Source organism: Lampetra planeri, chromosome 11 (assembly GCF_965212315.1).
Source record: "Lampetra planeri chromosome 11, kcLamPlan1.2.h2, whole genome shotgun sequence".
NCBI classification, from domain to species: Eukaryota; Metazoa; Chordata; class Hyperoartia; order Petromyzontiformes; family Petromyzontidae; genus Lampetra; species Lampetra planeri.
Window position 1 is genome coordinate 4,937,849 of NC_136117.1, and position 13,624 is coordinate 4,951,472.

The 13,624-nt window shown below is 42.3% G+C and overlaps 1 protein-coding gene across 5 annotated transcripts in view; it reads left to right on the forward strand.

Moving 5' to 3' along the window:
- The window catches only part of LOC144721223 (SLIT-ROBO Rho GTPase-activating protein 1-like), a 204,909-nt gene that overhangs the window by 92,750 nt on the left and 98,535 nt on the right, over positions 1–13,624 (forward strand). For all 5 annotated transcript variants that reach the window (XM_078598663.1, XM_078598666.1, XM_078598665.1 and 2 more), the window contains exon 4: positions 11,763–11,825. In XM_078598663.1, coding sequence (XP_078454789.1) covers positions 11,763–11,825 — 63 coding nt within the window. The remainder of the gene's footprint in view (positions 1–11,762; positions 11,826–13,624) is intronic.

Consider the following 13,624-nt stretch of genomic DNA (forward strand, 5'->3'; position numbering starts at 1 on the left):
GAGTTACCCACACTTTACCCCACCACGTGTGGTTTACCAATTAACTAACCGTGGTGAATTCACTTATAATGCATTTATAAAACTTGCATGTTATTTTTACCGCTGTGCCGGGAGATCAATCGAACCTGTGCCAGTTGGTTTGCAAGTCCCGTGTGTGAAGCAGTGCACCACCTTGGCAGCATCCACAGCTATGCTATTGACACTGTTATTGTTTTTACTATTCCACTAAACGCTCATTGTTTGGTGATAGCCGCCGCAGTGTGTGTTTGCCCCAGAGGGGTGAGCTGCAAGCACAGCTGTGAGCGTGGCCAGGATGTGATGCTTAGGCCGGCAAGGGGCCCTTTGAAGTGCAGGGCAGGTTGATCCCTCGGCAAACACCCCATGCGTGCCCGCAATATGTGTGCTTTTCCAAGCCACCGTCTCGCGTCTGCAAACTCATCCATCTCCCATCAGCCTTGGTACAATGTATTACAGTGATTGAATGCGGCACTTGAATGCTACTGGCTGCATGTTCATCACGCAAGCAAACTCCAGTCGTCCTCGCAGCAGCGGCTTTTGGCTAACCATCGAATAAAGATGGTCACTGCAACGATCGCTCTAAGATGTGCTTCTGTGGACATCTGGAACACTCTTCCTTCCTCTATTAGGAAGCCACTGGAGCTTATGCAATTTTAAATATTAAATTGAACACTTCTTTCTTGAGAACTCCTTTTGTGTTTAATTTATTGTCCTTCCACCGCACCTCTGATTAGCACGGTTGGCTACGTACGGTGTGGAAGAAGCTCAACGTACATAGGTGTTGGTACATGCGACCATGGTGCTCACGATGGCTGTTGCCCATGATGCTTGGGTATCCAGAGGCTATGGTTTGCTGGTAAGTGCCAAGAGTATGACCCTTTTCATGGTCTTGCAATCCAAGTGTGGTCTTGAGGGTTCGGCCACATCTTGAGAATTCTCTCAAGGTTTCGCCACACACGGCCGCGGGTATCTTCATCTTCCGCCCCTGAAAATGGCCTCAGTAATGCGTGGCGAAAGCTTGAAAGAAGAAGTTCTCAACACACAGCCTCACACAGGAGAGCATTACGTGGATCAGGCTCTGTGATGCGAAGTCGTTTTCCAATGGAAGATATTGATCTGGAAGGCGTGTTGGATGGAAGATCAATGTGTCTCTCCTGCTGTGCTGTCATAAATCACACATTTACACATTGATTTACATTTTAATGGAAACACAAGCAAATTGTGTTTTAGAATTGCATTGCAGGGCAGTGTGGAATTTCAACGGATTGGTCAGTACCTGTAGTGGAGATGATCACCATTGCACGCTCATTTGAGCATGGATTTTTTTTTACTTGATTTGAAACCGTAAAATCAAACAAAACATTGAATTTAGGGCTAAAAAGACTACATATATTAGAATTGGAATCCCCTGAGTTTTAGAAACTTCCAAAAATCTCAAAAAAATTTCAGTTAAGTAATTATATGTATGTTCATTGCCCAAATGCTGCCTTTCAAATTACTGCTTTGATGTTTGAAAGTGCATCTAAATTCAATCTCTACACATTGTGTCTGCGAGCTATAATTGAGGCAATTAAAAAAAAGGCATTCAAATCCACTCAGCATTGTAGAATTTTACTCTCAAAATAAGTTACAAGTTACACATACATTTGCAGGCTAATGGACATCAATATTTGGTCTGGTTTTTTATAATACAAAAAATTGGTGAAACGTCTGTACTACCCAGGAGAGCTTATTGGAGTTACACTGTGTTTTTAGATTAGTATTTATATATAGTACATAATGGGCCCATGTGACCTCTGCAGCCACTATGGATGCTATCATTCACTGCAACGTGAAAAACAAAAACATTGAGTTTATTTGGACCCAAATTTACGTGAAATAATTACATCTCTGGGAGGGAGGGTGTGGTGGTGGAGTGAATGATTTTAATGGTTACACATCCACTGCTGGTGCATTACCTGTACGCCTCGCTTTGGATTGCCCAACAATTTGTGAGACTCCCTGGTCGTCTGACTCACGAGGTAGCAAGTCGATGTCACATAGCTGAGTTGGTTTGTGAACCCATCTGTGTGGATGTTTGTGCTATTCCCCTTGTACGAAGAAAAATTGGCCAAACATCCAAATGCAAGGCCCCTCTGGGAAAACAAGTCTTGATCCTCAGTGACACTTTCCTGAATAAATGAAGTGAAGATAAGAAATTACATTTCTGATGTAAATTACGGGGCAATGTGTTATATGGCGCAGATAGCGGCAACCAAACAAAAATCATGGGCATGAATTATGATTACGTCAAAAGTGAGAGGAATGCACACGTCTTCATGAAATGCTTAAAATATTCTTCTTGGTTTTTTCGGTAAAGTCACGTAGAAGGGAAGTAATAAAATAATAAAAATAAAACATAATAAAATGAAACAATTCTCACGACGTTTCGGCCACAACGCAAGCAGCCGTCCTCAGGTATTTTCACCTAAGGACGGCTGCTTGCGTTGTGGCCGAAACGTCGTGAGAATTGTTTCATTTTATTATGTTTTATTTTTATTATTTTATTACTTCCCTTCTACGTGACTTTACCGAAAAAACCAAGAAGATGAATCCCTGCAGTCACGAAAGCTTTAAATCGATGCTTAAAATATTGTTCTCGTAGAGAAGGGTGGTTGCTCTTTAGTCTTTCCATTACTCTGGCCTCTAATTTCCTAAAATGAGAGTGGGAGGAGACCTGACATCTCCTTCAAAGGACAGTGGGATCTGGTTTCTAGCCAGCGATCCTGGAGCACAGAGGCTGTGACCCAGCCCAGCCCCATACTGCAGTGTCAGCGCCTCGCGCTTTTGCTGTCCTGTCAATGAGATATCGGTCCTTCCCAGAGGCTGGGCGTGCGGCTGCTATCACTGGCCAAGGTCACGCAGGGTAGAGACCGGAAATGAGAGCCGCTGGGCTCGAGGCTGCGCCGCCCTCGGCTGGAATTTCATTGGTCAAAGAGCAACCCAGGCGCATGGCACATAACAGCATCGATGATGCGTTTAATTGAAGAAAAGATTCTGATGATATTGAGATTAATCCCAAAGCCAATTTCAACGTATTTATTATTATTTTTAGTTGGGCGTGGGGTCGTTTAATCTGTGGACATCCTTGGAAATTAGATGTTACACATATTTTAATGAAGATCATTAAAAATACTGGACTATGTGTGGGAGCTCATATATAACTTTATTTAATCTGTGCACAAGTGTGCGGGAGGGTGTCTTACTTATTGCTGGGTCTTATTAGACAGAGAATACGGTATTTAATATTATTAGTCAAGATTTCTGTGAGTCTCATGAAGAGGCAAAGGCATCGCAAAAACATCACATGCTTAAAATTAAAATGAGCGGCAGAAAGAGCGTGTATTACCGAGCACATACATTGGTGAATGACGTCATTGGAGCAGTCAAACAAACAAAAAAGTCGGCTTGGGCAGAACACATTCCTGGAAGGATTATGACCAATGATCAAGAATAATGATGGAGTAGTAACCAAGGAATAGAGCTCGTTTGAGAGAGGAGGGTGAACGGTAAAGCGGTGCGATGGAGCGAAGAAACCAGCTCATGCTGGGTGGATTATTCGGTGCAGGTCCTCAGTGGGTTGTAACATCGCAGATAGCAAAAGATGGCAGCGGTCTTTGCGTGTCGTTGTGATTGAGCGCTGTGTTTACCCGTGATCTTTGTAGGTGCTGCGTAAGTAGGCAGAGGATATGGGGAAGCAGCTTGGAATTCCATAATAGAATGTGGCAGGAAAGCACTGCAAGATATAATCGGGAAGAGCCAGTTGTGGTTGGGCACCTGTGCGGCGTGGAGGATGGAAGGTGACCGAGACAGACTTTCCGGTGGTACCCAAAGGTGGACAACCGAGCGGTAGACGTAAACGTGCGGGCCAGAAATAGCTTGGCCAACCACACGGCTGGCGAGGTATGTGGTCTACGTCCACGCTGGCCAGACATCACGAAAGAGGTTTGAGTAATCACATTTTACTTCACCACGTAGGACCTGCCAGTTTGACTCACTGTGCCGTGCCCATTTATAAATTTGGCTGGATAGAGGAAACAAATAGCATTTGAACTGATGTGCTTTATCTATTTTACATATTAATTTTTCATTATTTTTTGTATTGTTGTTGTAACTTTCTGACCCAAGCCTGCTGGACATCTGTGACAAAGAGCTTCATAGCTCATCCGATTTCTCCAGCGTAAATAAAGGTTCTAATTCTGAATGGGTTGAATACAGAAAGATCAGACCTTGGGAGTTTAGATAAGACCTTGTGAGTTTAGATGTGGACTCTACAATAGCTGCAAGATCCGGCAGAAGGAAGCAAGTGAAGGTCAGACGTGTGCTGCATCACCGGCATTGTCGGTGCCGACCTCGTGATATTAAAGGCATCTTTTTTTTCCCACTGAGCAATTACACTCCAGCAAAACAATAACAACGGACTTTTCATAAAAATTTAAATTGGGCTCAAGGTTAAATCTTGGCTTAAAGCTTCCGTGACTGCAGGAATTTATATTCTTTGAGTCTTTCGGTAAAGTCATGTAGAGAGGTTGAAAGAAAATAACAAAAAACTCGACGTTTCGATCACAAGCGATCGCTTGTGTTGTGTTCGAAACGTCGTAGTTTTTTGTTATTTTCTTTCAACCTATCTACGTGACTTTACCAAAAGACCCAAAGAATAAGGGCTCAAGGTTATTTAGAGTTAAAGGCAGCAATAAACGTGGAATAATTTACAAGTAGTTATGTCAATACACGTGATAACTGTGGATCTGCAGGATAGAATCGCTGATTGCGTCCACCCATTTGTTTGTGTGTGTGTACTTTCACACATTAAAAACATGATCCTGAGAAGAAAACAAGAACTTACTGAAATCAAATAAAAACCACAGTGATGACATTGTAGGTGCAGTTTGGCTGTGAAGAATGCTAAACCGTTTAGCTTTATAGAAAAAATGGGTACTGATTGAATACAAAAAAAGTTAAATGCAAACTAATTGGAAACTCTAGACTGATTGGGCTCTCACGGTACGTTGGTTAATTGTGCTAGGGAATCTAAAGTGGGCGATGGTGGCTATGCATGTGGCCTGTAGTCGAGCACTGTGGAGGCAGCGAGGGTTGGTATCACCACACAAATGTTGTGAAACTCCCTTCCCGTGGGCGTCGAGGTGCCATACCCCTGGCTCGCCATGAGAACGTGGTACTTGAAAAAGTAGAATACCCGCCACCTGTTCCATCTTTACGGGATAGGGTTGCCCCTCGCACGCTTTGGGTTTTCTCCGGGTGCTCCGGTTTTCTCCCAAATGTAAGCGCTCATTAATTGGCCGATAACACCGTGATATAACTCGCTTGGGGGGCTCACCATCTGGCTGACATCTCCACGTGTCTGTGGTTCCTCGCAGTCATCCGCTTCGAGGGTGAGCGGTCGTGTTGGTGAACATCTGTGAAAAAGAGCTTCATAGCTCATTGGATTTCTCTGGTCTAAATAAAGATTCTGATTCTGTTACAAGTTGAATTTAGTAGTATTATTATTGTTGCCATAAAGTGCCCAAGTGTAGTATTTAATGGCCATGTTGAACCTTCGAGTACAATGTCAGAACAGTACAGCACACTGGTGTAACGAATTGGCATTTTCTGTTTTATTTGACAAACCTTACTAATTGGCTGTGTCGGGTGGTGGCAGGTTTACCGACACATCTATTTACGCGATCTAACCCAAAAAGCCTGTATTATGGGTGTTCCAACGTGTGGGTGTTACAGCTTGGTTTTTTTGCTTTCCCGGTATGTCCCAGTGCGTAACAGGCAGACACAACCAAGCGTTATTATTTCCAAAAAATAGAAGATGTGTTTAAAAAATGATACCCCATGTCAATCCGCTGCTGGATGAAGGGCTACCACGCCACGTCGTGGTCACGTGGTTTGACCATACTCTACTCAGCTGGCCAGTGCTGGTAGGTGAAGGTGCACCAAGGACTGGTTCAAATACAAGTCGCCACTGATTCTAGTTTTGATGGGGAATCTGAAGACAGCTCGTTGGGTTCGTGGCACGAAGCACAAACTACGCGCTCCACTTGCACGTTGTCATTTTACAACTCTCTTATGAGCCTCTGCTCATTCATGTGACAAGCTTACCAGCTTGTCCAAAAGGCACGCGTGATATTTTACAGGAGAGTTATCTGACAGAAATGTTGTCGCATTTAATAAACGACTTTTAGTTTGATAAATAAAATAAAAAATAATTGCAATCAGTAAATTATTCAGTGCTCAGTTTGGGGTTCACCAATGCTTTATAACCAGAATGTGTTTATACTGGGTGATAATTTGCTTAACCTAATTGAAAAAAAAGTCTCTGTAACATTTCTTATCTTCATCAGATTTATGCCTGTGATCATAAAACTAGTTAGTGTTTTGTAATAAGAGAGGAATGTGGATTACGTTTGCGTCGTGATTTGCACGGCACATTAAAATGACTTCATTATTCTACTCTTATTTATACATCGGTATCGTCGTGTTGAACCACTGCCCGTGTCTCCATTCGGACTGTTAAATAACACCAGCAGTGGGAGTAGGGCCTGTTGTATAATCTGGTGACAAGCGGAACCCACTGCGCACCAATGCCATCTTTCTGTGGTGAGGGTGGCTGCTTCCGTGGATTTTTTTTTGCTGCCGTTAATGAGCGTGGAGATGCGTTGACGCTGAACAATGAGTGCCAAAAACAGCTGTTGGCAGATGGCCCAGCACGCCAGTGCGCTTAATCAGACTCGTACTTTAAACAGAGTTCCTGGAGAAAAAGCAGAGGCCAGTTTTATAGCAGAGGAAGTGTGGCCTTTGCATGCAGTGTGTCTCCTGCATGACATGCTCACCCGCAAAGACAAAGAATCCCCGTGTAGCCCTGACAGACTGTTGGGACAAGTACCGTTAATGAGTACCTATGTAGGCAAGCATGGCACATTATAGGGTGGTGTGGCCAGCACCATACCCGGCTAACTTTTGCCTTCCAAGTGTTGATGTTTACACATTGCTCCAAGTACTCATTTAAGGTTGAGTCGACCTAGCAGAGGCCCAGAACCAGTTCATGTGTTTGCCACTGTTATTAGTTGTGAGCTGAAATTAAACTCGGGTCGCTGGGTTCGTAGGACAGCGTGCTAACTATTATAGTCACGCTCCCCACTCGCGTACAAACGCACTAATACATATGCACAGAGAGCACACTTTAACTTGCTCGTTTGCACATTGCACACACAAACACGTTCGGGACAGACGCACACACTTGTGCAGTGATACTACGCAGGAGTTTCGGATTTAAAATTTTGGATTCCATGATTTTTAAGAACTATTTCGAATCTGCTTTTTTTCTTGGATCATTTACATTATATATTTGTGTATGTGTGCTAAACAAATCAATGTCACCCGATTCCACGCGGCACTTTTTTTTTTCTTCATTAAAAGCATGCCGGCGATGTCGTATACGTGATGTCATTTACAGTTTTGAGATCTATTTGAAAATTGGGGAACACATTTTTCTAGGAGTTGCACGCAATAGAAAGGTCACAAGCACAGTCTGTATGTACAATATAGTTAACCCACAGTAGCCCTCTGCTAGGGTTGTTCCCTCTGAGGTATGATAAAGCTGGGACATGGGATGCAAAGAATATCTCAGAATACTGAGAGGAGGAGAAGATACATATAATGCATTGTCTTGAGTGGTGCATTATTACACAAGTGACAAACACTGGGAATTTTGAATGCCCAAGATAGATCAGGAGGTTGACCCAGAGGACGATCCTGGGAAAACCAGGACAGGTGGCAACCGTTCCCTCTGCTCAAATGAGCCATGGGGGGCAGAGCTCATCTCCATTGAATGGCCTGAGGCTTCCAGACGGGTGGTGCTCTCCAGACCACTTCAACCACCATTGGAAGGTCACCAGTTCAAATCTCAGATGAGGATTGACCCTGCCCATCTTCACCATTGGGGTTGATAAAACAAGCACCACTTTGTGGGGAAGATTAGACAAATTGTCTAAAACAGAGACTGACCCCTGTCATAGGAATGGGGATGTTTTCTGATTTGGGGATTTTTTTTTATCCGAAAAATCAAAAATTTAGGCCTCGATTCTAATTTTGTTTTGGATCGGTCTGAAAAAGAGAAGTGATGCCACTCTGCCACTTCTGTGCTTTTCGCACCAAAGGTGGTGCCACATAGCATTGGGTGACATCACGATAGTTAATGCTAATACGTTTTATATTCGTTTCCCATGCGAATGTTCCGGAAATCCAAAAGAAGGTAAAAAAATTGTCCTGGGAAATGCAAAATTTTGGATGTTTTTTTGCATCCGAAACTGATTCATAGAATGTGGTCTTTACAACAGGGCTGTCAATCTAGATGATCAATGGTTTGAGCAGAGAGTCACTTGATGGTTGACTTTTTATTTACGCATCGTTGTCTGCCCCTTCCCATGCCCCTGAAGAAATCTGCCATTCTCTCAGAGAAATGCTTTTGTTTTGTTGGGGAGGGGGTGTTTTTTTTTTTAGAAACGTCAACAAAAGCTGGCATTCACCAGCATCTTGAATTTGTACAATTTTGTCCTGGAATGTGAGCCAATCTAGGCACGTCAACAACAGTGTCCGTTCTCCTGAAAAGCACTCGTAACAGCTCCCAGGGTCAGTCTCGACTAACTCACCGCATCGTATGCAGCAACTATGCTCAAAGGTCCAACAATGTGCGTAGCTTTTGTTGAACATTGGTCGCTCCGTATTGATTCACTTTAAAACGTTGAGGATATACGTGGACTTTTTAATTAATGGTAATGTTCGCTGAAATTCACCATCAGGTGGTGCTCATCTCCTTTTTCCCAGCCCTGAGCTGGTGGAGGAAATTCCACAACGACCACTGTCCACTTCCCCGAAAAATGCATATTAAATGTAATGACTTTGGAGGGATGTTGGGCTGAGATTTAACGCATCCTACATATTGAATCTCTTGGTTTTTCCAGCTGTTTTTATTCATATCTCTTTTCATGAGACCATATTGTCCTTTCAGTTACAATCGTATGTCTTCATGATCTGTTATGAAGAAAGGCTGTTGCACTAAACGTGCTTATTATGTAGTATTTCTCCATTGTAAGGCAGCGTAGATGAGCCTGGGCTTACTGAATTAATAATACTGCAAACGAGCATCCAAAAATAAGCTGTGATTTTAAGAATAATTTGATTGTCCTTCCAGTCGAAAGTTAAAGTGTCTCCCCAATCCAATGAAGGTGGAATGGAGCTTTCTTCCATTGGCTGCCAAGTCAGGAGAGCAAATTCCTTACTCCTCTCTGATAAAGCAGTACTCGTTTTATCGACCCTGGAGTAATGCTGGGTAAATCGAGCCCTAACCTGGATTTGAACGCATGTTTTTCTGATTGTTAGTCAAGTACCCAACCAGAAGTACCATCTGGTGACGTGATTAGTTGAACACATGGTATACACTGTCCAGATTACAACTCTTATTTGAGTAAACATGTGAATATTTCAGTGTCACAAGTTTAAGCCATTCAGTGAGATAGCATTTCTTCTTCATAATTTCCAAATTGTTTACTTTAAAAGGGGCACAGGCTTCCACGATAGTGAATCAAGAGCAAAACAAGCGAGTGAGGTTGAAGTAGCACAGAGGGCACTGGGAAATGAGTCAGTGATGTCGCGAGCAGATGTCCCTCACACCGGGGGAGGGGTTTTGATGAGAATAATATCCACTCTGTAGGCAGTGGGAGGCGGCATGAGAGCAGGACACCCAGCTGAGATGTACAGAAAATATTGCCCCTTTTGGCCATCTCCTGCCCGCGGGTACGTGTCCCCGGGATGGGCAGATGCTCTCGGGGCTCAGCTGAACCTGTGCTTCTCTTGTTGAAGCCAATCCAGCTTGGCCATTTAAGAAATCGTAACGTCCAAGAGGCTCGTTGTCTCAAAGGGTATGAGGAAAATGCCAAATGATTGAACCAACATCCTTTGAGGACTTCGGTTCAAGCCCTAACAGTGTTGCCAACTGAGTGATTTAGTCACTAGATTTTGGTTTTCCCTTTTTGTCAATTGACGAGCTATAAATCCATCAACTTTTCAGGGAGCAACAACATGCTGCAGATTGAGAAGCAATTGCAAGTTTTCAAGAAGGGTGCTGTATAAGGTCTTAGAGTTTCTCAATTGACGAGTGACATTTTTTATTCCTTTGAAAGGTCTATCAAGCAACATCTAGTGGCTTTTTGAGATTTAATTTGTGGCTTTCCACTTAAGGAGTTGCCAATGCTTAGCCCTGAGCCGGGAAAGAGTTCCCGAATGTATGAGTTCATTCTCGTTTTCTAAAAACAGTTGGGAGTCGTCTGAGATATGACGATGCTTTTTTGATGAGAATTACTGAAAATAACGTATAGAAAAATGGTGATAAGAGTGTACAAGTCTACACACAGAGGTTTTCTTATGTATACAGCAAAGAATACTGGGAATAAATTAAATAATTGTAAGAAGGTCATTCTGCAAAAATGAATGGTGATGTGGAGGATTGTTTTCACGGATTCTAAAATTTGTGATGCTCTGGAATAATCACTTGAAATTTCAAGATGAAAATTTGCGGAATGTTAAGAATGTAAAAAAAAAATTGCCACGGGGCTACAAACTTGTAATATGCGTGAGAAGGTGCAGACTTTGGGATTTTAACCCCCACATAATTTATAAGGTACCACAGACTATGGGGCATAATTATATTTAGGATTACGTTTTTTTTTTGAGTTTCAATGTTGTCCATATGCCTTTCAAGTGCACCCCTGGATACTGTGTTTGAAGATATTTTGTAATTGAAGATGAAAAGTAACAAATTCCCAGCTGTGTGCTTGCTTAAATTAACAATGGTGCAGTGCTCATCTCCTTGGGCTATAATCTGAGCCAGTTGGGGAAACTTCCTCCTTCCCATGGCAGGACTCAGTTTCCATAAGACAAATTGACATTGCTATTCCGCAAAGTGGCACTCATTCTAATAGAGATGTGTAATGATTGTGAGTCGAGCATAATCCTGACAGTTTAACACGTCGGATTTCGCGACCAATATCATCCATAAGATTTTTTTTTATTAGATCGTGTAAATATATAAATGTGTCATTAAAACCCGCCACCACCCGACACAGGCAACTATTAAGGGTTGTCACTGAGTACTCAGATTGTAAATGTTGTGGCTTGGCTCTCCAACACACCGGTGTGCTGTACTAGTGACGAATTGGCACGTTCTGTTTACGTGACAACCCTTACTAGTTGGCTGTGTCGGATGGTGGCAGGTTTTAATGACACATTTATATATTTACGCGATCTAACCCAAAAAAACTCTATTATGGATATTCCTGACAGTTCTAGTCGGTGGATACGAGCTGCATGAGAAAAACAATCCCAGGCAGTGGGAAAGGGAGAGGAGGAAGGGGCGGGCGGGGGGGGCAGTGACCCTATACCCTGGAGATAGACAGAAAGTTAGAAAAAGACGCAAGCTTGTTTAAGCGAAACTTGTATATTACATTCCTGTCGTATCCTTAATGGTGTGAGAATTTATACATGGGGGAGGGGGGGGAGACGGTAGGCGTTTGGGACTGCGCGTGGCGCTTTGGGTAGCAGAGGTGAGTGACGTGTGGAATTACATTTCTGTAATGTGTTGACATGCCTGGTTTGGTGTTTTAACGGTGTTCTCTTTTGTTTTCTCTCCAAATGTTTTCCAGAGCAAGGATATTGGGGTGACATTACAAGATGACTTGCTCAAGTACATCAGTGAGCTTAACACGGTAAGTGAAATGGCATCACCGTTGTGGTTGTTGTTGTTGTTGTGAAATAACCGTAATCTGCTCTGTGGGTGAAATAGAAAGGTCACTTTATTATAATTGATGGTAAGGAAATAATACATGAGCCATGGAGTCTCAAAGTTGACCTCCAGCACAGTGATTCATATCTCTATATGTTGAGAAAACCCACCGTTTAAAGATTGGAATCATCCTTGAAATTCAGCAGGCTAATGGCTCCCCGTCGTGTAAAGGGACAAGCCCTCTCCATATGGCAGCAGCGAACATTTATGACTGTTGCCATACTGATGAGTCCTATAAGGGTAAAAACCAATCTAACGTTGTCTTTGTTTCACTGCTTCCCATTGCTTGACCACTTTTTTTTCATGTGTTTCAGTTTGTGGTCTGAAAACGAGATGTCCAAACGTGCATTGCATTTGTGATCTGGATAAGACTGCGCTTTTGTACATGCAATGAACATCTACGCATATTGTGGAATCTTATCTTCATCACAGTAGAGAAAACTCATGACCTTTTATGTCATTTAGAAAATACCTCCTGAGTTCTAAGACACACTTTCATGGGGGTCCTGCTTTGAGATATTTTGCCAGTTCTATTTTAATCAATAAATACATAATCAAGCTTATATAAACAGCGCCATTCACAATATGTAGTCCCAAGGTGCGTTGCAATCGAAAATAGAGCACGGTAAAGCGGGATGTCTTTTTAAGGGTCAGAGCACTGAGCCAGCAATGCTGAGAACCTGAGTTTGAGTCCAGGTAGCTACTACCCACCAATTTAACCGGGTTCTCAAGTCGAGCAACTTTTTAGTCTCATCCTGTTGTGATAGTTGAAAATGTCGGTTTTGGTGGATGTGATGAACACTTTGTGCAGGGCATGTAAATGGAGTGGTGTAGTGTGTACTGAAGTTCGTTTGAGAAATATTGATAACATCATTCAGGGCCATTCTCTGACACAAGGTGATTCACTGCTGGCTGTGAGAGTTCCGAATGTATTTTTTTTCTTCACGACATGACCGCGATAATTTGAATTCATTTGGGAAAAGTAAAAGAAGATAAACTGTATTACTACAATTCAGAATTAGTTAGTTTTGAATTTGATTATGTAGGTTTGTCAGTTTTCATCTATACCCTCCACTACCTGACAGAGCCAATCAAACGAAGTTGTTACATGGGAAAATATTCCAATTGATCAGGTTTTTCATCAAATCTGAATGTTGAAAAGTAAGAACAATTTTACAATTTTATATTCGACGTTTCTCTGTAAATTACACACAGCATCAGCTCAACTCTCATCGCGTCAAAGAGATTCTTGATCCTGGTCGTTCCGTAGGTGCAGTGACGTCATAAGCACAATCATATACATGATCCAGTTTCATTCATAGAGTTGATTTGCCAGTTTGTGACTTTCAGATTAAATTAGCGTAATAATTGGAATCTATTTAGGTTTGGTGAAAATAGGCTGTCCTTAATTATAATAAAGTGCATTGTGTTGGTAATGAAACGAAGGTTTTTGTGCATAGTGATTCTAGTTAAGCGTTAATTGGTTAATCGGGTTATTAAGTAAATATTACGGGAATTAGTGCTATGAGGAATTGGTGACACAGGTAATACTGCAATTGTTAAATAAATAAAAACATTAACAGTGTAAAGGGCAGAGGAGATGGGATGTGTTTAGCTACAGCTTCAAATTGATTCATTTATCGATTTTTTTTAAGTCCCTAATTCGCTTGGAGAATGAGATCCATAATGTTTGTCCATTAAACAGAAAGTCCTGTGTCCCTG